Source organism: Metarhizium robertsii (genome assembly GCF_000187425.2).
Source record: "Metarhizium robertsii ARSEF 23 chromosome Unknown MAA_Scf_2, whole genome shotgun sequence".
Classification (NCBI taxonomy): Eukaryota; Fungi; Ascomycota; class Sordariomycetes; order Hypocreales; family Clavicipitaceae; genus Metarhizium; species Metarhizium robertsii.
In genome coordinates this window covers 4,233,235-4,260,184 of record NW_011942160.1, presented here as the reverse complement: position 1 = coordinate 4,260,184, position 26,950 = coordinate 4,233,235, and the positions used below count along the sequence as shown (strand labels likewise).

The following is a 26,950-nucleotide window of genomic DNA, read 5'->3' as shown; positions in this document are numbered from 1 at the left end:
CGAACCAAAAAAAACAGCAAAGTCCATCAGCTTAGATTATCCCAGCTCTTGCCACCTCTCCGGCATTGGCCTCGACAAGCTCATCCACCCTCTTCTTGCCTCGTCCAAGACCCCCTTCGCCCACTCCCATTCGTCGGGCAACGTATCGCTGGGCAACGACACCTACTGACAGACACAACGTCTCCTCGATCCATTCGGCCACCCACTCGCGCGGATCGACACCACCGCTTTCGATAATGTCCTTGATGTCTTCTGGGATCCCGGCATCGAAGGGGTTGTCCTGGTGTTCGTCGCTGGAACGGGGCGTCAGGGGAGAGGCAGCGTCCAGCCAGCGTACCCATTTTGAAGGAATACTCTGGCTGACTGTAGAAAATTCAATCTCGTGAACCGGGTCAAGAACATAGACGGCAAAGCACACAAGTTCATCCGTGTCGTCCTGCTCCTTCACAGCCGACGTCTCCTTCTCCTTCACGGCCGAGGCAGAGCCAGCAAACAGTGCCTTGTCGCCGTCTGTAGAGATGGCCTGCACAGACAAGAAGATGTCTGAAGTCCGCACCGGGTTGCTCTCGCTCAGATCCTCTGTAGCCCGAGTCTTGGCTTGCTCAATGCCACCGTGGGAGGCAAAGTATTCATTCGCATACGACTCGGCGCCGGCACGGCACAACTTGGTACCCTCGATCATGCCCTTCACTAGTCCAAGCTCTCGAGTGGAATCCGTCTGGCGCCACCAGGGACCATCACGCCAGCCCGCAGAGCCATCGCTGTAGCGTCCAGAGCTGCTCTCACGGCCTCGCTGTACAACGAGTAAGTCGCCGCCTTCGACTTGCGACATGACACGGGCAAAAACGCCGTGAACCAAGGGGTCCAACGACGGATATCCGACAAGATCATGGGTAATGTGGATCATGAGTCTCTCGTGGGACGAAATCGGCGGCGCAAGAGTATGGAGGATGTTGGTAAACGTGGGCAACGCTCGGCTTCGCAACTCGTCACCTATAGGTCGTTAGCAACAGCCGTCCTTGGTTGTCAGTCTCCCGTGAACACCCACCGTAGTTACGGAGAGCCCCAACATCGATGCCCCCTGATAGGCCCCGAACTTGGTCAGCCCATTTCTTTGCTTCTTCGTTTTGTTGAATCTCTTTGTAGGCATTTTCGGCCTGCTTCATGACGCCAGTAGCCGTTGACAGGATGCCTCCCCACCATCCTCCGCCGCTCTGCTGCTGTTGAGATTGCTCAGCGGCGCCCTTCTTCTCGGCCTCATGAGGCTCAGAGCTAGTGGCGCTAGGCGTCAAGTTCGCTCTCAAGCTTCTGGCACTGTCGGTAGACTTGCGAACACTAGTGGCTGCCGCTGCTGCTGCTGTGGCCTTGTCGTCGCCAACAGGGGGTGTACCAGCTGGCCGTCTAACACCTCGGGGAGTGTGCGGGCGTGATGCTGGCTTCTCAGACGCAAGCTGAGACTCGAGGTCAGCCAGGATGTCATCATCGCCCTGTGTCTTGGGCGCTGATGAGGCCGTTTTGGTAGGCTTGGGGTTTGTCGATTTCTTGGACTTGGCGTCGTCCCCAATGCCTTGGAAGAGCTCATCGAGGTTGTCGTCGGCGGCAGAAGTGGCAGCTTTCGTCTTTTTCGAAGCCATGGCGCTGCGTCAGTCTCTCCTCGCGATCTAGCGAGCGATTGTGCAATACGGGGTATGACAAAGAACTTGGAGCTTGGACCAGAGTGCGGAAGAGGAGCTTGGTATAACAAGAGAGCGCTCAGCAAGATGTCAAGTGTTTGATGTTGTCGGTGGGGTGAGGTTGGTTGCTTGGGAGTTGGGACCTTGTGTTCGAGGTGTGGAAGAGTGGAGGCGCCTGGTTTCCATGTCCGGCTTCAAGGGGGGCTCCGGCTACGGAATGACGCTCAAGGCTTGGACAAGCTTGTCAACTTACACCAGCTTCCACATCCCGAACATTCAAGTGTCCACAGTGCACGGGATCAGGCAGGCCGCTCGTCGCATGACACGTGCATAGCGTGCTGACTGGCTCGAGGCCCCAAGGATCAAAGCGGCTCAATGCAGGACAGCCTGTCGTGGCCCGTGTCCTCAGAATGAATCACACATTCGGCACCCGCAGATTGTACCTATATACGGAAATCAAACAGCTTCCTCCAGCATATTCAATGCCATGTAAATTCTTGTTGCTGCCCCTTCAAAGTTTTTGCTGGTGCGTCCCAAGTGCGGTGTACTCCGCTTTACCACCTGGACGACGGGAGCATCGTCTCCCCGGCCCAAAAAGGACTAGGGGGGCACATCCTTCCCGACACCAGACGCTTCGATTGGTCGGGTCGGCCACACACGGAGGAACCCCGGGGAACCTGTAGGGCCCCAAATTGCATGCCCACACAGGCACTTGAGCAGGCACTTGACATCTGGTGCTCCCCAACTGCTGTCCCCCAGGTGGCACGAGCAGCAGCCCAGTGCCCGCCACAGAAGGCCCTACAGCGGGCTCTGTCCACTGTCCACGCGCCTACCATTGAGCCCCGAAGACGCCTAAAACGGAGAGCCTGTGGCGCAAGGTGCTGGCGGTCTGGTACTGACTTGACTTGGCTCACTTTAACCTAAAATAAGTACTTGAGTAAAGTACTCAAGTACCTAGACCCAGGCGCCCCAAGGCCCTCCCAAGCCTCCCAGCTCAAAGGTACGTACCTCGACGGGACCCGCAGTTGGCCTTGTCAGGAAACTGGGTCTTGGCTTATTCGGACCACGACACCTTGAGAAAAACGATGGCCAGGAGACTGGCTGGTTTAACAACGACACGGGCGACGACGCATTGAAAAGTCTCTGATATTGTCAGGCTGCATCACCGCCGCGGCCATCAGCGCTTCTCCAGGCCGCCTGCGCTTTGTCCGGCGCTCTTCTTTTTGTTCCTTGAGCCTGCCGCGCATTTGCCATTGTCTGTGTTTGCCTTTCAAAATTCTCTCCTGCGCCGACATTGGCTCACTCATGGTATTGTGGCCCGGCTCATACAAAGCCTTGCCTCTCCCCTTCTTGATTCATCCCGCGGCCTCACGACCTCGAGTCACTTCACCTCGTGGCCGGGCTGCTCATCGCCGCCTGGGCATTTGCTCGTCACCTGATTCCCTGATCCCCCGTGTGCCCGTCTGCCGGATGGTTGGCCTCTTACACATTGCCCCCTTCTTCTTACACGCCTGCTCTCCGCAACACGCTGGCTGCTCCGGCTCGACATGGACCGCGCTCGTCGGACGGCAGCAACCACACGTCGCAAAACCCTGGGCGACTCTACCTCTCCTCAGTCTACTCCTCCCGAGAGTATATCTGACCATCCCTCTGCGAGCCCTGTAATGGCCCACGCCTCGGCGGCAAACAGCCCCCAGCCCGCGACTCAGAGCAGGCGCGGAAGCAAAAGTCTTCACCACACTTTCACTTTCTCAACCCCAGCCTCGGGCAATCGCGGCCAGGGTGTCAAGCGCCGGTCCAGAACCATGGACAGCTACGGCATCCATGATGATGAGTTTGACGACGACAGTCCCAGGAAAGGTGGCCACACACTTCGCAAGCGGGCTCGTGTGGATTACACATTTGAGCACGTAGACGACGAGGTCGTCGTGCCCAGCTCCACGTCTTCAGCTCGCGCCAAGAAGCGAAAATCAGATCACAGCTACGACTCGGAAGAGTTTTATGCCTCCGGCGCCAAGAGACGCGGCGCCTCACTCGGCGCTGATGCTTCCGGCAATGTGCGAAGAAATCCTGCTCGCAGTTCAGCCCTCGGAAGGGCCGATCATGGCGACGATGAAGACGTAAAGGATACCATTGAAGTTGGTGTCTCTTTTTCCGACATGGACGAGTCAGAGGTCCGCCGTGACAGTCATTCGAGTACCTCGTCCGCTGCTCAGTCTCTGGACGGCTCGTGGAAGTCTGCGCCCACGGTATCTAATTTTGGCGGCCTATACCCCAATGACAAGAGTACAAACAACGACGAGCGTCCAAATGCTGAGACTCGAGACATGGACATTGATCCCAACCTTCGAGCAAGCCCCCCTCCCCCATCATCTAAGCAACCTGCTGCCACGATCGAGCCCATTGAGGCTCAATCAGAAAGCACGGATACCCCAAAGGTCAATGAGCCTGCCAACGTCTCTTCTGACAAAGCCGAAGAAAAGCCTGAGCTTTCTGACACTAAAATTGCTGAAATCCCCAACGCACAAACACTTCCAGTCGCCACACAGGATCTGCCCGCCATCGCCAAGGCGGAGACAGTGGCCGAATCGGAACCATTGGTAGAGGAGCAAACTGAAGACAATGTGGCGCCTACTTCTGATGTTGTTGTTTCCGATGAGATGAAAGACCGTACGTCGGAAAACAACGACCTTGTCTCCTCTGAACCTCCCAAAGAAAGCGAGGTCGAGCAGTTTGTGAAAGAGCCAGTGGTAACCGAACCATCACCACTGAAATCACAGCCTACTACTGCAGAGCCCATAGATATCTCTCCAGCCAAACAGTCTCCATCAGTAGGCGCTGTTGATAACGTCGCCTCAGAAGAAGCAACCACCCTGGATGCAAATGAAGATTCAAACACCAAGGGCAGCCCGCCTGCGGAAACGCCCTTGGTAGTGCCATCTATATCAGTGGAGGAGGTTATGGATACCAAAATGGAAGATCTCAAAGATCAAGAAGCTCCGCACCAGGAGCGCAAGTCATCACCAGAATCGATTGTGACTGAAGTTAAGGACAAAGTTGTTGAAGACTCGGATACTCTAAGTCCCGAGAAGAAGGAAATCTTCAAACCCAAAAGAACATCACAACTGGGACCAAGTAAGCCTCAGCCGGCTCCCGTCGGTCGCTGGGCTTACTTGACACCGTACATGGATGGTGAATATGTCTCATATCCCGAAAAGAAGGCTCGTTCCGACGATGAAGCCGGCGGAGATGAGACCACCCCAGACGACAAGGATGGTGATAAAGATGGCAATGATATGGAGCCCATGATAGAGGACAATGACGACGCTCCAGACCCCTCAGGCATCGAAGCACCAACACCTGCCCTTAACACGCCAACACGAGGCTCTCCAGTTCCAGATTCAATGGATCCTACGGCTACCAACTCTCCCGCCCCAGCTGGTGATGACGCAGATGATGGTGACGAGTCTGATTCGCAAGAGGTTCCTGAGCGAAAACGATACTACAAATATCGCAAAACTCGGGACCCTGAAGAGTACATATCAGCCATCGAAAATTACGAAGATATGACCACTGCCGAGTTATACGAGATTCTCGAGGCCATCAATATATCACTTGTACAGTGGCAAACCGAATGGCTCGATCTCGGAAGGCTGGTGGACGACCACGAAAATTCACAGCGCCGACGTCTAGCGGATGCCAAATACGAATCTAGGACGAGAAACCCGACTCAGCATGGTGTCAATCACGAAGAGCCAGACTTCGCTGTCAAGGGCTACAAGGCAAAGGAACGGGAACTCATGAGCGAGACTCGCTATCTTCAGGGACAGGACCGCATCATGGCTGCTACTTATGGCTTTGAATATGATCCTCACCCGTCCAAGATTGGTCGTCAGAATCCAGAGACCCAACAAGTTGGCATCATGACCAGAGGGCGATCACTGCGTAACCAGCCAAGGCAAACAGTCAAGGCATCAGAAGCTGACGAGGTCACCGGCAAGAGACAACGTAAACCTGTTCAGCTTTTCGACCCTGCTACTCAGGATGTAAGCCGAAGCTCAACGCCAGTTCCCACGCGAGGTAGGAGACGTCGGAATGCGGGTAACGTAGACGAGGGAGCCCAGGTTGCCTTCGCATCAAGCTTTAATGGGGACGGGAACTCGGAGGCAGAGAACGAAGCTCCCAAGACTAGGAGACGACGTGGTCCTCGTGCCAGTAATGTGGTCCCCGGCGCTGCTGAGGAATTTTCTACACCACGCAGCTCAGACAACCTTGCGCAGGAAGAAACTGGCAGGTCAGGTCGCCGCCGAGGCAGACAACCTGTTAGATATGACGAGACGTATGCCGAGTTCATGGACGACGACTCTCAGCCTGAGCCGAAACAACGGAAGCGGCATATGCTGACGCTGAAAATACCCAGATCCAAGAACTTCAGCGAGCCTTCTTCGGCCATTACCGACAATGGCGATTCAAGGCCGTCAACTGCATCATCAGAGTCGTCATCTCATACAGCCGAGTCGTCGTATTCCTTCCGGCCCAAGCGTCAGAAGCGGTTCCGTGACGACCCTGATGAAACAGACGAAGCAGCCCAGGCACCACCTCGCAAGCGAGGCAAGCGAAGTTTGCCCCAGCCCTTTGGTGGTATTGAGTCGTCATTTGCTCTCGATCAGCCAGTTCAAGATGCCCAACCCGGCGCCGGAGTCCGCAAGGTTGCAAAGATCAAGGTTGTGCGACCTGCTGGCGACGCCCGCAACGGCACCCCATCCTCACAACTGGGCGATGATAAGCCAAAGGACTACAAGAACATGACCAAGTCTGAAAAGATGTCGGCATCCATGAAGAGTAAGTATCGCATGATTTATCTCATCAGTATACTCAACAGACAAGCTTGATGTTAACCATGTATTTAGGTCGCTGGGCAAATGGAAACATGGCTGGTGCTGTGGAAAAGCGAAAGGCGACTCTTGCGGCAAAGAAAGCAGCTCAAGCCGCCGCTGAGCAGAAGCTCGGTGTCATTGCACCCAAACCAAAGGTCAAGCCAAGCAAGAAGGAACCTCCTCCTCCAGGACAGTCACAGGCAGGCTATGTGCCAGCTATGCCAGGAATCAACTACCCGTTCCCCTCGAACCAGTGAGATGATGAGTTGCATCTCAACTCTACTCTCTCTCAAGTTGGAGCAGAGTAGTTGAATAATTCCGCGCTCAACCAATACCGGGTCTGGACTGACCCTCGCTGGTACAATTTCGAGTCGTTGCCTTGGCGAATTACATCCGAATAGGTGGATTGGCATTCGTATGCAACGTGTATCATTACATGTACCGTTGGGACAGCGCGAATCAGCGCGCTCAGTTCTGATACCGCGCCCTCTGGTGCAGGGAAAATAATGCGCTAAAATAGGTACATAATCTTTCTACTGTGGAGGAATAACGGGTTTCAGATTTTTGTTTTGCCTTTTCTTCATTTCGCGCACTCCACATTGCTCTTTTTGCATTTCTACTCGTCCAGAGGGAAAATTGGCATTGGAAGGCCAGGCGTCTTACACGGCCGTTGAGGCTTGAGAATCGACCCTGATGAACTTCCGAATATGGCGTTTGGCGCGTTGCCCTGTTCCCTGCCACACACCATGAGGGACGGGGCGGGTAATCTTTGGTCATTGGCATTTTGTACAGATACATCTGACAGGTATTTATTTGTGAATGGAGCGATATTCCATCGAGCGTCTGTTTTGTGTGTCATGGTGCCATGTCTCATATCGTGTCATTGCCGTGATGTCTGTGGTAGGACGCACACTGGGGTGTGTTGCAGTGGTGCGATCTTTGAGTCATGACAATCCACCGCTGGTGCGTACAGGACATGAGCCAGGCAGTAAACGAGTGCCTTGTACTTGCTATCCAGGTTGACCAAAAGTAAACTGGTAATGATTTAACTTTATTACTGCTTCTATTGAAGAAAGGATCAACTGATTTATTTACTATCACTTTACGTTACCGCTGTCGTTACTTGTAAGTGACAAACACCGTGGTATAGGGTAGGTATTTTGACGTTAGGATGCCGAGACCCACAAGCGCACAAGTTTGGGTCCGTATGCCCAAGCTGATGCACATTGGCATCAAGACAGAAGCCAACGAAATGCCGGAATCATTGATTGAATTCGACAGGCGAGCCGGGCCCATGCACCCCTGGGACAATACTCCCGATGCAACCAGATAAGAAACCACAGCAATAGGCTGCCCAAGAAGCACCCGCGAAGAAAAGGCGCTAGTTTCCTCCCATCGCATCGACTCCGTGTCGAGAAACGATGCATGATACTCAGAAACCACACGATCACAAGGGCACACTGGCAGTTGCTCAATTTTTTTTTTGCTTGTCCATGATGCAATACCTGGTATGAATCATCCTTACACGCCCGCAACCAAAAAAAATGCAGAGCCTGCCTAATCCAGCGACTATCATGCTTTCCCCGGTGCTCCGTCGTTGTTCCTCTTCGTTTTCCATCCCCAAAAAGTACCAAGAGGACGGTCATGGTTGCTTCTATAGATCGCATAGGTGGGACATGACCGTTGCTGATTTTTTTCTCTTCTCTCTCGTTCCCATTCCCGTTTTCTAATCACTCCCGTTGGACCACTTTACATGACGACACCAGAGTTGGAGGCGATACGCTAGGCAGAGGTCAGCTTTGGCCGGGGCTGGAGCCAAGCAGATTTTGCGTGGAGGAACTTACGGGCCACAGCTCAGCGGCTTCCTTGCCGACGGGGCCGGTGATGGCGGAGCCCTTCATCTCACCCTTGGGGTTGACGATCTGCGACCATGTTAGCTGTTGCGTGGATTTTCTATTTTGGCGGTGCGCAAGATTTTTCGAGTTCTCCCGAGTCCATCCCCAGCTGGCAATTCGTCGAAAAAGCCAAGTGTCCCGTTTGGAAAACCCTCAAATCTCGTGTGCCGCCTTGGAAGCAGGATGAACACGTACCACACCGGCGTTGTCCTCAAAGTACAGGAAGACACCGTCGAATCGCTTCCAGGGCTTGGACTGTCTGACGATGACGGCGGGGTGGACCTTCTTTCTCAGCTCGGGCTTTCCCTTCTTGACGGTGGCCATGACCATGTCACCGACACCACCGGCGGGGAGACGGTTCAGGCGGGCGCCGATGCCCTTGACCGAGATGATGTACAGGTTTCGGGCGCCCGAGTTGTCGGCGCAGTTCATGACGGCACCGCTGCGGAGCCGTGTTAGTCTCTTTTCTCCCTTTGCTTTTCGGGGCGCATCTTGGGGTGCTCGGGGTAGGAGGTCGCGCGTGTTGGCGGAGGGGTCAAGGGACGTACACAGGGAGACCCAGGGTCATCTTAAGCTTGCCACCAGGGGCACCACGTCTGTACAGAACCAGTCAGTCGCGATTAATTCATCATGGGACCTGTTGTGTGCCGCCTGTTGAGTCTCGGGTATCTCGAATGGGCAGACGTCGAAAAAGTGCGAGTTTCACGTATCAATTTTGCCGCCGAAAATTCGTACGCGTCGAAATGCGCCGCAAGAGAATCTCTTGATTGCGAGTTTCCACCCCTTCATTACCGCCCATAAATTCGTAAAAAAAAAAAAAACTGGTTGTCGATGGTTGTTCAAGGTCGTCTTCGGTTTGGTTTCCAAGTTTGTCCCTTCTCTTGCACGTCGCCAATTTGGATACTCGAGAATCACAGGCATTTTTAGCATAATTACTTACGAGATCTTGGCCATTGTGTCGGTTTGGTTGTGGCGTTAATTCGTGAGAAAATCTGCCGAGTCTCGGGTTGCCGTCGTGAGCTGGAGTCTCGGCGAAAAAAAAAATCCAAGCAATCTGTGGGGTGAGAAACCCTATGGGAAGCGAGTGATGTCTCACGTGACGATAGGGACTTTATCAGTGCGCGGTGGGTGTTTCGTCATGCCCGGCCCCACCTCTAGCGTTTTCTTTTGCGAGACTGGGTTGGTCCTTGGCTCATCCTTGCCTTGTTTCTCTTCGCAGCAGTTTCTCGTGTAAGTGAATGAAATCAGGAAAATGGCTGCAATTTAAGAAAGAGGCCTTGTTCACATTATTTTCTTTCCATATAAGTACGGAGTACAATCTGCCAAATATATTGGAAAACTCAGGCATGCGAATTTGATGTGATTTTTGCCTCACGGTTTTTTCGTCTCATGAACCGAAGCCGTTCCCCTTTCCTGATTCTCGAGCTTCTTGGTTGATCCCACGTCGACCCGCGACCCTTCCGCAGCTGTCCCTCCTGAAGCGCCGGGTGCTTGCACATCCTCCCAATCACCGTCGGTCTTCCCTTTGTCCGTTTTGGCCTCTGCCTGATGTGCTGGGGCGTCCTCTGCGACTTTTGCCGTGGGCGTGTCTTGCGTGGAACCCGCGACTTTCATCATCCTGTCGGCCAATTCCTCCTCCTTGAGGAACCGATCAATGTTATGCCTGCGTCTCAGTATTAAATCTGGGTAGATTATTCCGTCCGATAGGATATTAACTAACCTTGGTTTGGAGCCAGACATGGTGAGATGGCAGGCAGCCTACTGTTTGAAAAAGATGTGTTGTGTTGAGAAACTTGTCGTAAACCATCTGACGCCATCGCGACCATCGCTTAAATTTACGTGAGGCCAGAGTGCGTCCAAGATTATTAGCATTGATGCGGCTCTGGTTGAATAGCGAAATGGCTGCAGATGTTCATGTATCCAGTCGGCACTCCCTCCGACAGACGATATTTGTCGGTACCCGCCACCAGTCCATCTATACTTGACGGCCGCCCTGGTGACTGACACTCGGCTTGTTCCTTGAGAGATGGCGTGGGATTTGGACGGCAAAAAAATTAAGCCAAAGAAGGACCATGGTGCATGGTTTCACACACGTTGTCGCGACGCTAATGCGGAAACCTTCCAGTTTGTATATCGCTCCGCCAACCACGCTTCCCGATATTTGCCAATCACCAAATGTGGTGGAATGCGACACGGCAGATTCTGCCAGTCAATTTGAGCAGATCCATGCACGATTGCGAAATCCTGTCGCAAGAACTGTAAATTATGAGGGAATGAGGTGAAGACGATGATGCCGGGTATGGAGATCTAGAGCTGGTGTCATTGTCGAATGTATATCTTGACGCTGAAGGTTTCTTGTTATATGGGATCATATGGGCTGTCCCTGACTTTGTTCCTTGTGTCCTCCTTATCAGTACTTGAATTATGAACTTGTGAATTATATCGAGGGCCATTTACACCGGAAGCATGCCGGGCCAAGGACCAACTGCCAGTGGGGCCCTGTCCGATACGGTTGTCTCCCACCGACAGGACAGATGAGTGCAAACGGAAACAAAGGGAATCATTTGATAGACAATATTAGGGGCGAAAATGTGTGAAACATGAATAATAATCCCGAGTATAAGGCGGAGTGGGATGGTAGATGCTCTGGTAGACGGCGCGCAGTGCATCTGGGAACGGACAGCGATGAACTTTACTTCAATCAAGATACATCAATTCATCAATATGGGTGTATAAATAAGAATAAGGACGCCCATCTGCAACAAAGCACCACCAACGTGAGTTGGCCCGGTTAGCTCAATCGGTAGAGCGTGAGACTCTTACGAGTACACGAAATCTCAAGGTTGCGGGTTCGACCCCCGCATCGGGCTTTTCCTATAGTTCCATTCTTCGATTGGCAATTACTTTTTTTTTTGTCCCTTTGGGGGATATTACTTTTTTGCAATCAATATTGCTCTCGACTGTGCTGGTTGGTGCATGCCTGTGCGCTTGCTTGTATTATATCGCCTATATTGAAGTACTTTTCCTTTAAAGTTGATTGCCCTGGGCTCTTCACATTGCGGCTTATGCTTAGGCCAGTGATACGTTGTGCCAAGAGGGATTTCCAGAGCATGTGAAGCGCGAAACGGAATTGTAGCACAATACGGAGTACATAATATGAAATTTGCTATAATTATGCATGAGAACGTGTACAAATGACTCATACCAAATCATCAATCAAAAAAATTTTCGTTTGAAATTAATACGGCTCCAACAGGCAGCTATAGACGGTCCGATCATGGTCGGCCAAGGCCCTGATGGACTCGGAAGCCAAGCACCATCGCTGGACGTGTTGGATCTGCAGCACTATACTCCACGTCGATTGATACGTTCTGCTTCTCCGTTGATGGGCGGCATGGCCTTGAGCCCACATGGTTACAGAGGTCGAAATCACATTTTTGGAAAGCCTCGGTGCCACGGTCCCATTGATGCACACCGCACGAGAAAGATGCTGGTGTGGAAGACGGCGTGTTGAAGGTTTCCAATGTTTCAAAAACTGATGGACGGACTGTGGTGACATGGTAGAGAGGAGAGCAGATTATGTATCACACAGTCAAGAGCGGTGCCGTCGCCATCATCATTATCAGTGTGCAAAACCGTGCATGTGTTGGGCCGCAGTATCATGTAAACCATGAATCGATGCTCTCAGTAGGGCGCAAGGACAAGAACAGCATTCGTTGGGTGGAGGACAGAACAGTGAACGCCCAGTGCCACATTCTGGAGCCCAGTGCTCGCTATGGCCCCAGTTCTGGTCGCTGTTTAGCGCTGACTGAGACATTGATCTGATGGCCTCTCTGCAATAAGGTACGGAGTTGCCAGCCCTAAATCCTAATTCCATCGATGTCAGCGTGTCCGGTCGACGGTACTCAGTACTAGTATTGCTGTAACCCCCGCTCTGAGCCGCCCCGAAGAAAAAGGCTCAGTGGATCAGTGGGACCCTGGACGATTGACCCAACATCTGGAGATCAGATCAGCGTGCACAGGTGATTTTTGATCCTGTCAAGATTCTATTCATCAGCGGGTCAAGTCCAGCAATAGGGACGGACACGGTTGAATCACTAGAGTGATTTTGGGCCGACATGGAGCTTGTGGGAGCGCTCGAGGTTTGACGACCGGCTCCATGTCTCGACCAGACGTTACTCGTCGATTTGTAACATGACTACTCCGTATCCTCATTACCATGCCGCGATGCACGAGCACATGCATGTCAATGTTGGGCCCGGCTTGTGGTGCCAGACGCGGCGAATTCCTCCCCATGCTTCTCTGAGAAAAGTCCCACAACCCTCGCCTCTCACATCTGGACGGTTTTGTTCATGTCAAGCCTTGCCACTCCCCCACACGTATTCTCTACTTGACTGTGTGAGCACCCAGTGAGTCTTGGCCTTGACGTTTCACCGTTGGACGTCGTCGCCAGCCAACTCTGGCCATCCATCTTCACAGACGCTCCAGTCCTTCTCAGCCCTTGGACACCAAAGTCGGTCGCCGAAGGCACCGCCGATGTCGCCCTAGACGACAGCTCGCCGCACCCGCCCTCACGGCGAATCGCCAGATGCTCTCTGTTGTCTGGTCCCTGTACCTGGGCGCGCGGGAATCACAAAACTCGCCATGACAAACTCATTCAACTTCAATAACATTGGCCAGCGTCAGGACGGCGTCGACAACACCAATATGCCATCGCCGACCTCGCCGACCCAAGACGCCGGACAAGCGTCGTCCTCGTCTCATCACCAGTCGGGAAATGTCACCGTGTATCCCACCACAGGCCCCGATGCGTATACCAGCCCGATGCTGGCCCCGGGGAGCTCTGGGCAGCCTGCCTTGAATCCCAGATCATGTGTCACCTGTCGCCGGCGCAAGGTTCGTTGCGACAAGCAGATGCCCTGCTCCAACTGTCGCCGCGCACAGATTCCATGCGTCTTCCCTGCGCCGGGGCGTGCGCCTCGCCAGCCTCGACCCAAGGACCCCAATGCACCGCCCAAGACGTCGAGTCACCGGGAGGCCGAGCTGGTCAAGAGACTGAGGAAGCTCGAGGGCATCGTGGAAGAGCTGAGCGGCCAGATTGACGAGCCTGCTGCCCGGGGCCCCTCGACCACCGCCTCGCCGGACATGCAGTCTGGCATGGAAGGCTTGTCGCTGCGTCACATGCCGGGCAGCTTGGATCATATCGCTGGCCAGGAAGGCAGCCCGAGGGGAACCGACTCGTCGGCTGGCCACAGTGGTGAAGCCGGGCGGAAAGAGAAGCAGCCAAATTTCGGCCGTTTGGTGTCGGATGACCAACGAGGCACGTCTCGATATGTGAGCAGCGGATTCTGGTCAAAGCTCAATGATGAGGTATGTCGCCCAAGCCAAATCCAGCTCCTTCCATGTCTGTACCATGGGAGCTGACTTCTGATGCTTTTGCTTTTCAGCTGGACGCTATTCGTGAGGAAACTCAACGCCTCACAGGCGAAGAAGACGCTGAAGATTCAGACTTTGAGGGAACGCCAACGGACTCCCCATCCACAGGCTTTGGCAACATCACAGATCACCAGGGATTCATCCTGGGCTACCGATCGGCGGATGTGGATTTGCAAAAATGCCACCCGCTACCATCTCATGCCAGCTTCTTGTGGTCAGTGTACCAGGAGAACGTTGAGCCTCTCATTAAACTGCTGCACGTCCCGTCCGTCGAGCTCATCATCAGCGATGCGAGGAGGAACCACGGCAAGCTTACGCCCGGTAATGAGGCGCTGGTATTTGCCATCTACTTTGCAGCCATCACCTCACTTGAGCCGGATGAGGTGAGAATTCTCATATCCTCCTCACTTCCCTCACTAGAGCCTTCACCCGTTGCTAACCGTCGCGCTCCAGGTGCAAGCCAACTTTGACGCAAACAAAGATGACATGCTCGCTCAATATCGCTTTGCCGTGGAGCAATCCCTAGCCAAAGCCAACTTCCTCGATACGTCAGATCTTGCTGTCCTTCAGTCATTCACCCTCTTTCTCATAGTCGTAAGACGCCACGATGAGAGCCGTTTCTCTTGGGCATTGACTGGACTTGTAATCCGCATTGCACAGGGGATGGGTCTACACAGAGATGGCACTCATTTGAAGTTGTCTCCGTTCGAGACAGAGATTCGAAGACGTATTTGGTGGGCAATTTTAGTCTTGGACCTCCGATCTGCTGAGGAACTAGGAACAGACATGACCATTAGTGAGCGATCTTACGACACTTTGAAGCCGAGCAACATCAACGACTCAGATATCAGCCCCGGCAGTACCGAATTCCCCGTTTCTCGAGAAGGGAGATCAGACTGCGCCGTTTCTATCGTTAGATGCGAGATTTGTGGGCTCTCCAGACGTCTCGTCGCCGCTGCCTCGGCCATGTCATCTCTTTGTCCTGGCGTCGACCAAAGCAGCATAGCTGAGCGAGAGCGCATGCTGATCGAGGTGTATCAGCGTGTGGAACACAAGTTTCTCCAGCACGTTCTGGACGAGACAGACCCGCTGTATTGGGTAGCAGCCATGATTGCCCGCGTCATCGTGGCCAAGATGTGCCTTGTCATCTACCATCCTATGCTCTTCCCTGGCTCCGAGTACGAACTCACAGACGAGATCCGTCAGCGAATTTACGTGGCTGCTATTGAGGTTATCGAGTACGGCCACAAGCTCAACACGGATCCTCGATGCAAGCAGTACCGGTGGTTGTTCAAGACATACACAAACTGGCACGCCATCGCCTACACCTTGATTGAAACATGTCGGCGCCCATGGACAGCCCTTGTTGAACGTGGTTGGGACGCCATTAATGGCTACGATATCGATCCTCTGGAACTAGCCAAAAGGGCAGATCACGCCGCAGTCTTTCTCCCGCTACGAAAGCTATTCGCCAAAGCCCGCAAACACCGTGAATCAGAACTCGCTCGCCTCAAAGCAAACCAAGACGAAGCCCGTCGGCTCGATTTTGCAGAGCGCATGAACCCAGCACAAGCACGTTTTGGTCCCGTTCCTGGCGCTGAAAACGTCATGGAACAAATGCGCGAGAAGTGGTGGTCTCTCGTTCGTCCAGACGGTTCCAATCCCATGCCGTCATTTTCCATCGCCCGCCAACCCGCTCCCCCTCAGGAGCCCGCGTCTGCGACAACTGCCTCTGGCAACGATACACTGAAACCACCGGGCAACATCCCTGTACATCTTAACCTGTCTAGCGCGGCAATGGATTATATGGACGAACTCATGGCACAGCCAAACCCAAATATGGCTGAATTCTGGCGGATAGACAACATTGCAAACAATGGCGGCAATCTGGGCTCATCGGGGTCGGCTCCGTCTGCCCCTATGCCCCTCCAGAATGAGATGAGCGAGGATATTCTTCGACAGCAGGCACTTATGTTGCAGGCGCAGCCATCCAAGGATGATGGTCTGACGCCATATTTGTGGAGTGATCCGTTTACTGCGATGAATACAAAGTTTGATGTGACGGAGGATGCGGATATGCTGGGGGATGATTTCGATTGGCAGGATTGGAGTCAAAGCATCAGGGGGTTGGAGATGGGGAGTACGCAGAAGCATGAGGGTTGGTGAAGCAAAAGGAAAATCAACAGGACCGACTGGTGGGGCCTTGGTGTTCGGGTGTATTGTTCCTTGGGGGCGTTTGCTGCTGTGCATGTACGATAAATTGGAGGGAATTTGGTGGGATGTGAATTTTGGTGTTTTGGCATTGATGAGAAAACCTATACCACTTACTTAGTATGAATTTAAAGTTCGCGTCACCATAAACTAAGATGGTCGCTTTGAGAATTTACGGTGATAAAAATCTTCTAGGGAAAAAAAATCTAGATGGTCTCGAGAGGGAGATTTGAGAATGTCTTCGCCTGGTCGTGTATGGTGTAGGGGAATGTACAAGACATGATCCACATCTTGATCAACCGAGGTACCTTGGACGTGGTAGACTAGGATGGGATAACGCGTTTATTCGAATATTTTACGGCGTCGTGGAATGCGTGAAAACGATCATTAGGCCCTATTGACTGAGGCTATCGCGAGATGGCCTTGGCTAGCGGCCGCGGCGCGGCACCAATTGCGCTGAGACGGTCTACTTTTCTAGTCTCCTACTGTCCTTGGCCTGGTACAGCCCAATACTGTTTCAGATTTTACGCTTACACGATACTTGTATCATGCGTGTAATTTTATTTGACTACAGAGCGAAACAACTGAATATTAACATTAATTAGGCCCTATTGATGTACAACCTGCCACTCTGTTAACTGATGCCTGATGCTCTTAAGTCTCGGAGAAATGAAATCGTCATTCTGACCCACTTTTATTTTCGGTCTCAGCTGGCAACTGCGAGACCCATCCCGACCTTTGTTTACTTGCTGTATGCATCATTCTCCAACCTTTTTGCGAAACAAGGTCGACGATAACAGAAACGAAGAACTTTTCAAGTGCTGCAATGGATCCTGGTCGCCGGGTAATGATTGACGACCGGAGGCCTCCCAGTCGCCGTGATGCCACATCTGCCCGCGCCGACGCGTACAACCGAATCTCGAAATCCACAAAACCCGGGCCCTCCAAGACGGCTCAAAATGCAGCCAAGTATCTCACAGAAGAAGAGCAGTCGAGGAAGTTCGTAGCGGATGAAGATAAATTTGTGCTGAAACAGTCCAAGAAGAAGGCAGACATCCGGGTTCGTGAGGGACGAGCAAAACCAATCGACCGGCTCGCCTTCAATCTGCGCTATATTGACGAGGAACGAGATATTTTCGATGACGACGAGGGCGATATAGATATCCAGCTCGATGCACCGGAAGTGATTGTCCAGGGGTTGACCTTGGCTCAACTCAAGGAACTCGAATCGGATATTTCTTCCTATCACATTCTTGAGACGGACAGACGAAATCGACAATACTGGGAAGCTTTGCGTACAATCTGCGTGGACCTGAAGTCGAAAGTCGATACGAATACTCGAGATGGGCGTGTGGTGAATAGCGTCGTGGACGATATTGATCGCATTCTAAGCCCAAAATCGTATGATCAACTAGAGGCCCTGGAGAAGCAAATCAAGGCCAAGTTGCAGACTGATGAAAATATCGACACCGATTACTGGGAACAGCTGTTGCGCCATCTTCTGGTTTGGAAGTCCAAGGCCACCTTGACGCGAATTTATAATGAGATCAAAGAGAAGCGGGCTGAAATGCTGAAAACACGAGGGCCAGTAGCACGACCGAAACAAGACGCAAAAGCAATTTCAAATGCAGCCATTCCTTCTGAACCGCAACCTTCTCCTCAGCCGGTGGCGAATGAAGATGCCTCCAACGTCACCAACGCCCTCTACGACCGAGAAGCTGCGAGAGGTGTCTCCGAGAATGAAGAGATTTTCAATGCGGAAGAAAAAGTACCTACTGGCTCGAAACCTCAATGGGCAGACACGTACAAAGCACGCAAGCCGAGATACTTCAACAGAGTCCAGATGGGGTACGAATGGAATAAGTACAACCAAACCCATTACGACCACGACAATCCGCCCCCAAAAGTCGTTCAGGGATACAAGTTTAATATATTTTATCCTGATCTTATTGATAAAACGAAAGCACCCACTTTCAAGATCATCCGCGAGCATGGAAGGCGGAAAGGGGAGTCGTTTGCAGCGGCTGGTGAAGACGATACATGCCTTATTCGATTCATAGCGGGACCGCCTTACGAGGATATTGCCTTTCGAATTGTGGACAGAGAATGGGATTATAGTGCAAAGAGGGATCGTGGATTCAAGAGTTCGTTTGAAAAGGTATGGCTAAACCTAGCAATTCTTTGACCAGGCTCGATTCCCAATGCAGGCTTTGCCACGTACTAATATTTGTCAAGGGCATCTTGCAACTGCATTTTCAGTTCAAAAAGGTAAGCGCTCGCAGGCCCCCCCAAAGTTGTTCTGGAAAGGCGGCTAATCTGAGCCCTGCAGATATTCTACCGCAAGTAGACTGGGAAGATGTTTGCAGGCTTGCATGGTTTCCTCAGCCGCACAGTCGTTTGCCGAGGCGCGGCCGCTTGAATGACATCCGATTGAGTAGCGGAGTGGCCGGGGGGGGAGCGACTCACTGATCGTCTCTGCAGGACCATCTTACTTACATGGTGTTGACGTGCTGCTATTTACTTGGGATGGCCACCACAATATGCAGGCTCTGGGCAACGCAATTTGTCCAAATAGATCACCAAGGCTCTGCTTATCGGTTGTTGACTTCCCGTCGATCCTTTGTGCCACGCTGCTGGCGTGCAGCCGTGCCTCATGTTCATCCCTGATTCTTTATTACTTGCATTCGCTGTCCCCACCGTGTATCAGACAGATACCGGCGTCGTCGTCATTTGACAACGCAGGTATGGGCCGTACCTACTTTCTTTTGACCAGCGTGTCGGTGTAAGGGGCCGCATTGCCCACCCACGTCCATGACCATGAGATGGATCCCACGGAATTCTTTACTTTTTTTTTTCGGCACTGTTCGTTAGATGCACTACTGGTGGCTGAATTCTCTGACGCAGGGGGGATGTCACATATTGGACACTGTCTGGATTGGTGCGGTGTCGCCTGGTGGTCTGCTGTTTGGCAACCAAGGTCCTCTCTATCACAAGAGCTGGGATGGAGGCGTAATACATGACCAAACTAAGTACCTGCAGCCGAATCTTACATGCATCCCTGATCTACTCTTCGGGGGTTTTCCCGCCAACTCGAGCTGCTCGACAAGGATCACGGCCCAGCCTGCTGAGGCGGGTTGAGGGTTCGTGGACAAGGAGCCTGATTCTAGAAACTCGCCGTCTTCCCTGCATGCTGCATCTCTGGAAAACGTTGGATCACCATGCTATTGGGTTCCAGCCCTCCGGGTTGCGGCTAACGTTGGATGTTGATCTGAGATGGCCTGCATGGACGGTTTCCTGGCGACCATCAAGATGCGAAGGCGTACAACTTGTGCCGCGCGCAGGCCTCAATGACTTCAGAGATGGGAAGACGGAGCCTTACGCTCCCCAAGTGCAGTCATTTCCAACGACTTGGCCTCCCCCAGTGTCTCCCAATGCCCTCCTGGTTACACAAGCCTTCGTTTGGTGAAATCGCCCAGGCTCATTTACAGCTTTGCCCTGTCTCACAGCCCTCTGGTCGAAATCCTTGCTTGATTGCCCACCCCGGACACACCTCACCAGGCCCAACCGCCACACGCCCCTACGAAGGGTCTGTGTCTGTGAGGACGAGGGCGAACCGCACACCTCACCTCTTGGTCTCGCGGGCCCATCCGAAGGGACGACTTGCTCGAGATGCATGCCGAACGTTAGACGTTGAGGTTTTGTGCCAATTTTTGGGCAGGAGAGGAAGGGCCATCAGCCGGCCCGTCTACGGTGCCATGCCCCGAATACCAGGTTTACCTTGTCCGTGCTCAGCGCATCCAGATGTGCGCACAAATGGAGGTACACACGTGCGTGCGTGCATACTGAATACCTACGACACAGAAACATGGGTCGACTGGTGTTTTTTTTTCGAGTGTACTACATTGGTGAATGCTTGTATCAGGCTACTCAGGCTCAAGCCCCTTTGCCATGGTGCACGCCCTCCCCAGAACGGCCGGCTTGGTGCCCGCCAACAGACTTGGATGGATAGAACAACGCCCGGGCAAGAAGTTGTCGGCGAGAGCCATGGCTTCAAGGCTAGTTGAGGCAGTTGATTCCTATTATAACGACTTCTCAGTCCATTTGAAAGAACCTGGCCACCTTCCTGTATTTTTTTCATTCCTAGATACCGCGGGTCAAGACGATTTATATGCGCCTTTGTTGCGGCTGGCAAAGCACCCCTTTCTCGTTATATCTCTACATTGCTGTTCTTGATCTCAACGGGTCCTCTTATACAACTGAGTCAACTTGTGCAGTGTGTTACCGCTGCATGTGACGACCACCGACACCTATCAAGCGCTCCGACGTGCATCTCCAATCCACATATACACATCTACGCGCAGAATAGCACCACTTCATTTGTCTAGCCAAGGCGGACATATACGGAGGACGCTCTGCTTTTGGACGGGAAGACCGGACGGGAAGTACAGCCGTGTGAGCTTCGGCCTTGGTTGACCTCCAAAGACAAATGGGTCCACCATTCTCTGACAAGAGATATCCCGTGAGCTACACGAACTCTTTGGAAGTTGTTAGGGTTGAGCAGCAGAAGCCAGTCACCATGGCAGAGTTTGCTGCGACTCAACTCATGTATAAGAATTCCTGTGCCTTTTCGCAAACCACTTCTTCTTGCGAGACATCCCATCTCAACGAGGTTGGCAACATGACTGTACAGAAAACGACACCTTCATCCTCTGGTTATAAAAGCAACGTCATGACTTCTGGCCTTTCAATTTCAAAGGGTTGTGTGGTTTGGCCATCGCCACCTCTGGCTCCGACTGATGTTGACACCAGCTACTACGTTCAGGACTTGACCATACCGTGTAACTGTTTGGCAGCAGAATGCAATTCAACAGCATCTCCCCATGGTGGGTGGTGTGCTTCGGTGCCTACTATGGACCAACCTTCGGAACAGTATCAAGTTCAAGGAGTGTCCGGCAATGTACAGGATCTCCCCAACATCTCCACGCCGAGCCCGTCAACCGATCTTGGTCTGGATAGCACGGACGGATTTCTTCTTGCCCTCAACTGTGATAATGCAGACCCAAGCAGCCACCTGTGGGGAGTTGATATCACGCCATCGATGAACACATTTGGGAACAGTCCAGCGTCTCAATCTGACTCCGCGGTCGACTCGCCAGTCTCAATGGACACACCCAAGGACACAACAAGTACGAATCGTCAAAAGTCCCGATCGGTTCCTTCTTCTTTTGCTTCTCCGCCATCAGACTCGACTGAATCTGGGGAAACTGAGAAACCTGACGAGCCATATGCGAAGCTGATCTACAAAGCATTCATGACTCGCCCAAACTATTCCATGACATTGCAGGAAATCTACCAGTGGTTCCGAGAACATACCACCAAGGCAGTCACGGAGACTGGTGGTTGGCAAAACAGCATTCGGCACAACCTGAGCATGAACGCAGTGAGGACATTCCCTTTGGTCTCCATCTAATTTTGCCTCACAGTCTTGTGGAATGTCTTGGAACTAACAGATTATAATATTTTTTTACTCTATAGGCGTTTAGAAAACGTGACAAGGTAGTCTCCAAGGCTTCACGAAATCTGTCGAGCGCAACTGAGGCGTCAAAACGGGTAAACGAATGGGTGCTGGAGGACTGGGCTGTTCGCGATGGAGTACAGAGCACCACAAGATACCGACAAAAAACCTATGCGAAACGAGCCGGGTCCGCAGGACGAAATGGCGTCGAGACATGGGCCGTTGGGCACTCGGTCAAGCGAGCACTATCCGGCCGGAAGGGAGGATGCGCTACGAGAGCCGCACGAGTGGGAAGAACAAGCCCGTACGGGCAACTGATGCAATTTCCTCACCACTCCCAGCAAGTGCTTGACTTCCGACCAGTTTCGCCCACCTATGCCTCAGTGGCCGACATCTATGACATGAGACCTGCTCTGCCTGGTCAGTATACTGCCATGCCTCAGTATACGTCACTTGACGCCTACCGAGAAGCAATAATGGGCAGGTGTGGAGGTAATGCCACTTCTGAGCCACAGCAGCTGAGACCAGCGGATTCCAATTCACAGCAGGCAATGGCCAACGGCGGTAGCGCGCGCCTCGCCAATCACGCCACGCCTTGCGACGAGCATACTGCACAGAGTAGCAGAATGCCGGCTCTGGACATGGCATTTGGTCCCGGCGAAGTCCAGCGACATGCAAGCGTCAAGTATGAAGACGCCGAGGCTTGTGTGTCTACGTTGCCGACTTGTCGTCCCTATCAGCCCCTGCAGGGGAGCTCATACCTCTGGTGGAATCAAACTGGCCAGTAGCGGGACATGGTGCTAGGCGAGACAGTCGGCGACCTTGCAACGGCTCTGGCCACCTAATATTTCCCGGCCGATCGGTTGCATGGGCGGGAGGGTCTCTTCTGCACGTTGGAGCCCTGGGACATGGGGGTGATCATTTGTCATTTTTTGCGAACTGGGGCCGGGCACAGCAGGGGTCAGGGGGTGCCTCTGCTTGGGAATTGGAGATTTGCATGGCTCAACGTCAGTCAATCCCTACAGCAAGATGTGGGAATTGTGGCACAGCTGTTGTAGGTGAAGCGGCAAGTTGGGGGGAGGGGAGGATTTGTGTTTCTTTGCGTGGCAAGGGGACTCTGGCCTACAAGACACGCGGCAACCCTGGTTTTGACAGCTCTTGGCAAAGGCATGCCAGCAACCAAACACAGGTCGAACTTGATGGAGAGCTTGGATAACACACAATCCTTTGCGTTACCCAATGACCCGGGTGGGGGCCTTGTGCAACGGCCAAGCGGCCGTGGTTGGATGGGATAGGGCCGAGAGAAGTCCCAATGATCTGGGTCTCATCGTCTGAGAGCCCGGCACGATCGATGAGTTGCCACCTGTTGTTGCTTTTGCTCTTGGCTACCGGACATGCGGAGCGTGGGGAAGAGCATATGAGTAATGCTGATGCTGATATCGAAACTACATGGCACGAGAGTATGATGATGGTCGTTGGAGTCGTTGAGAATGGAGCATTCGTGGCATTCCGTTTTCTTTGTCTTTGAAGGTTTTTAAAAAAACAATAACAAAAAAACAAAGGCGGACTTCCTCATGCCCAAGAGAATGTTGACGAGCAACTATTCACGTCATTGCTTGGTCCGGGGACCAATCTCGCAGCACCTGAACACGCTGTTGTGCAACCCCAGCCAGAGTGGCAGACCAGAAGGAACCGGCTGGGCCTTGACGACTGTCGATTCTGCATTCGCCATGATACTCCAGCTCTTTGGTCTTTTTTCTCTCTTTTTCTTTTCAATCAACATGCAGATGAGGGGGGTGGGCGATGCGTATCGTCCATTGTAATGTGATGATAGGTTTTATTTTATTTGTTCGCCTTTTTTTCTGTTTTCTTTTGTGGCTGTTTTATTGGCATTGCTTCTCTCTCGTGTATGTATTTTTACGCTGCTTCTTTCATTCTTATACTATCTGGGGAGAATCCATTACCGCATATGAGTTTCTTGGCAGAAGACGGCGCCGGCAACGGCAACTTGACCTTGCAGGACGCGACGGTGGTTAGATGCAATACGCATATGAAACATACTTGGAGTGATACCACGCAATACACATTTGTTTCTTGCCATTTCGCAAAATTACAAATTATTTGACAATGTAACTACAATTTCGGGCTCTTGAGCAAAGTTTACATACACATACACCCTATGTTTGCGCCATGTTGCCGGCATGGCTGCGAGTTGCTGCCGCCTCGGAGAATAAAAAACGCACAGCCCGCAGCAGGATCACGTCTCCAACCGTAAAAAGCACGTGAAAGGGGGAAAAAGTAGCGACAGACCCAACCAGGAGCGCAGTGTGAGACATGTCAACGGCCTTTTTTCCCCCTAACGATGGCACGCGCAGTGTCGGATCCGAAGCTTGGGCCGGGCCCGGCCATCGCGGGCAGACTGAGCCCCCCCTGGTATTTGCAAAGTTGGACGTGCGTTTTTACTCCGTTTTTATTTCCTTTTCTGTGTCTTTTTTTTTCTTCCCAATGATGGAACTATGCATGTATGTTCAAGGCTGGTACGAGACATTTGGGGTACTGTTTCGGTGCATGAGCCGGGCACTAGACAACTTATTTTGGCCAACGGCTTTTTTTTCTTTCTTGCGGGGGGTGTGAGAGTATCTTTTTCATTTTCAGTTTATTCTCGACACACAAAGGCCGTGGACGCCACGGCGAGAGAGGCCGTTTCTTATTGTTGTGGTAGTTTGTGCAAAAACCTGAAATAACCCGCTGGGAAAGGGCCGACTGCGCAGTGTATATATATACCGTTATATATAAAGTGCCGCGGTCTGATGCAAACATTTGATTTTCCCCCTCTTGCTGGACATTGGTTCCCAACGGGCAACTCTTGCGTTTCACACCACGTCCGCAAAGGGGCCAAAACATTTGCGTGTGTGTGTGTGTGTTTTTTTTTTTGTTCAGACATGGAGAATTCCGCAACGACGGCTGGGTCAGCCCCCTCCCCCTCCTTCTTTCTGTGGTAAACGACCCCAGGGAGAAGAGGAGAAAGGCGGGCACACGGATCGCGGACTTGTTATCATCTCCATTGGAGGCGTCTTGGGGTTTGATGGCTGCGTACGGAGTCCATGGGCACACGAGCACTAGCCAGGATGAATTGGTCCGGGGATCATGGGCCCTTCCCGCGTCCTGGTGTCACCGGCTTGGGACCACCTCAGATCTCCTTTTGAGCATGGTTTGAAGGGGATCAGAGGGTGCCTGTGCGACCTCATCTTGTCCCGCGTTGCGTGGTCCGGCGTACCAGGGCTCCTGGCGGGCATCGGTACGGGGTACGGAGTACGTGTTGCGCAGATATTCTTCTGACAAGTTGTGGGAAGTGGGAGGAGTCTTTTTCGGTGTTCCCCTCCTCTTGCTTCCCTTTGGCCCTGCGCGCGTTCAATGGTGTTTCTTTATTATTATTTTTTGCTTCTAGCCTCGTCTTGTTTCCGCAACCGCCAACTGCTGTCGTGTGGACAAGGAGGTTGTTGGGCGTGGCTGCAACTGGTATGGCGCCGGTATGCGTTTGGCTCCCTATCTGTTGAATATCCAGCGGCTGGATGAGGCTAAAAAAGTAAGTGGTCTTACTGGCATGGTATCAAGCCACTGTGTTGACAGAAAGACACATGTGCATCAACATAGTATGACATGGTTGTGGTTCCGTCCCCCCCCCCCCCCCCCCTCCTCTTTCACTGAGTCGTGCGACAGTATCTGCTCTGTACTTTGGATGAGGTTGCATGAGAAAAGGCCTTGACATGTCTTAGATTGCGCATGTTGCGACATGCCCGAACTGTTGTCCTCCACAGACATCTCAACACCGAGCTGCGTACCGAGGACTGCGCGCCCACCAAGTAGGCTGCTCCTGTTGCAGCTCTGTGCACGTGTACAAATCAAATCACTCTTGCTTCATGTCGTGTCTTCTTCAACATGTGCCCCCTAATTCCTTATCACGGACAAGAAGCTGAAGGTGTGTTGGCCTTGTAGGACTGGGCTGCTTGAAAGTAGTGGGAATGGAACTGATGAGGATGAAGTCCTGTTTAATTCAAGCCATGCCCAACGCCTTACGTCACATGTGTGCAACGTGAGGCACTCTGCGCAAATCTTGGCAAGAGTACCAGCCGAGTTGAATATGCACCCCCTTGGAGATGCGGCCGATGCTGATTTCCAGCCCAGCAGCCAGTATACAAAAGTCGTCGTGGGTGTCTCTGTCGCACATTTCAGGAAGAATCAACATTATCCTTGAAAAACAAGTGCTAGAGGAATTTTTCATTATCTTGTTCAAATTTTATGAATGCCAATAATGGGAATGCCCATTGAATTAAGAGATGCTTCATGGTTGGTTTGTAGCCCCTCAATCATGTGTGTGGTCGGAGCCGTACAATGCGCATCGTATAACACTCACCGAACGAACACGAACCCGTTGGTCCATCCGGTCTAATTTGTTTTTTCTAGGAATATGCATCAAATCGGCCATGGCGGCAACTTTCCAGGCTGTGTCATAGGGCGCTTTTATACCCCCTTGCCATTCCCACATTATTGCATCTGCGCCTATGCGCCTCACGTCTTCTGAACACCAAAGGCCCAAGCCAACTACAACCAGATTCGTTCATCGTCCACTATACCGGTTACGTATACGGTGGACAGTCCACGATGTGTGGCTTGGTGAGGTTGAGCTGAGCTGCAACAAGATATTCGCAACTGCAAGTGTGCCAAACCTGACCAGCAGCGGGGGCCAATTTCCAGGAGCTAATTTAGACCCTGCTCCCGTTTTTTGGGAATGAGGCTGCCGTCGTTTAAACTTGGCCAATTGAAACCAATATTGGTCGAGTGGATTGGCGGCTCGTCGATGGTACTCGGCAATGTGAAGGGCTCCCCGTCCGCGCTCATGCCGAGGACGTGGAATTCAGGGCGAATGAAGGAATGGGTAGGCCTTGTCGAATCCACGATTGATAATATCATGTGTCAGTACAATCGCGGTCCTGCCAGCATCTAAACTACCAGGTCAAGAAAACGCGTCCTCTGAATTTTCATTCGCGTGGCTCGGTTTGTAGATTTAGGAAGTCCCATTCGCCAATGCACATCTCGGTAGTTCGTGGAAGGAACTCAGCCTCGTGTCGATCGCATGGAATCAACGGCTCCGTTTCGTGTCGCTTTCGACTCTAGAACGCTCTATGCATGAACTCGGGGACGCCGGACCAAGTTTCCGTCCAAGCCGGAGCATCATCCAAGGCATTCTAGCTTTGTTCTCTCTTCAGCCCAGTTCGCCCCATCACTGTTGTCGTAATTGCGCGGTCGACGCCAGAGTAGACGTTTGAAACAGACGAAAGTTGG

The 26,950-nt window shown here is 52.4% G+C and overlaps 7 protein-coding genes across 7 annotated transcripts; 4 read left to right on the top strand and 3 right to left on the bottom strand.

The window, feature by feature from the left end:
• Positions 1 to 31: 31 nt before the first annotated feature.
• Positions 32 to 1,634, bottom strand: MAA_05210 (putative protein family UPF0615; the record flags this gene model as incomplete). Its single annotated transcript, XM_007823208.1, has 2 exons — positions 32 to 993; positions 1,049 to 1,634. The coding sequence occupies 2 exons, from the start codon at positions 1,632 to 1,634 to the stop codon at positions 32 to 34; spliced, it is 1,548 nt and encodes a 515-aa protein (XP_007821399.1).
• A 1,586-nt stretch (positions 1,635 to 3,220) lies between these two features.
• MAA_05211 (uncharacterized protein) lies at positions 3,221 to 6,807 on the top strand (the record flags this gene model as incomplete). The annotated part of the gene is made up of 2 exons (XM_007823209.1): positions 3,221 to 6,515; positions 6,584 to 6,807. The coding sequence occupies 2 exons, from the start codon at positions 3,221 to 3,223 to the stop codon at positions 6,805 to 6,807; spliced, it is 3,519 nt and encodes a 1,172-aa protein (XP_007821400.1).
• A 1,492-nt stretch (positions 6,808 to 8,299) lies between these two features.
• On the bottom strand, positions 8,300 to 9,399 carry MAA_05212 (Ribosomal protein L14b/L23e; the record flags this gene model as incomplete). Its single annotated transcript, XM_007823210.1, has 5 exons — positions 8,300 to 8,332; positions 8,395 to 8,472; positions 8,641 to 8,887; positions 8,994 to 9,041; positions 9,386 to 9,399. The coding sequence occupies 5 exons, from the start codon at positions 9,397 to 9,399 to the stop codon at positions 8,300 to 8,302; spliced, it is 420 nt and encodes a 139-aa protein (XP_007821401.1).
• A 417-nt stretch (positions 9,400 to 9,816) lies between these two features.
• On the bottom strand, positions 9,817 to 10,185 carry MAA_10852 (uncharacterized protein; the record flags this gene model as incomplete). The annotated part of the gene is made up of 2 exons (XM_011412771.1): positions 9,817 to 10,108; positions 10,166 to 10,185. 2 exons carry the CDS (start codon positions 10,183 to 10,185, stop codon positions 9,817 to 9,819), a joined length of 312 nt encoding a protein of 103 aa, XP_011411073.1.
• A 2,904-nt stretch (positions 10,186 to 13,089) lies between these two features.
• On the top strand, positions 13,090 to 16,047 carry MAA_05213 (fungal specific transcription factor domain-containing protein; the record flags this gene model as incomplete). The annotated part of the gene is made up of 3 exons (XM_007823211.1): positions 13,090 to 13,815; positions 13,893 to 14,264; positions 14,335 to 16,047. The coding sequence occupies 3 exons, from the start codon at positions 13,090 to 13,092 to the stop codon at positions 16,045 to 16,047; spliced, it is 2,811 nt and encodes a 936-aa protein (XP_007821402.1).
• Positions 16,048 to 16,918: 871 nt separating this feature from the next.
• MAA_05214 (Cactin, domain protein) lies at positions 16,919 to 18,277 on the top strand (the record flags this gene model as incomplete). The annotated part of the gene is made up of 1 exon (XM_007823212.1): positions 16,919 to 18,277. The coding sequence occupies one exon, from the start codon at positions 16,919 to 16,921 to the stop codon at positions 18,275 to 18,277; it is 1,359 nt and encodes a 452-aa protein (XP_007821403.1).
• A 2,391-nt stretch (positions 18,278 to 20,668) lies between these two features.
• On the top strand, positions 20,669 to 22,395 carry MAA_10851 (uncharacterized protein; the record flags this gene model as incomplete). Its single annotated transcript, XM_011412770.1, has 2 exons — positions 20,669 to 21,532; positions 21,628 to 22,395. The coding sequence occupies 2 exons, from the start codon at positions 20,669 to 20,671 to the stop codon at positions 22,393 to 22,395; spliced, it is 1,632 nt and encodes a 543-aa protein (XP_011411072.1).
• Between the last annotated feature and the right edge of the window lie 4,555 nt (positions 22,396 to 26,950).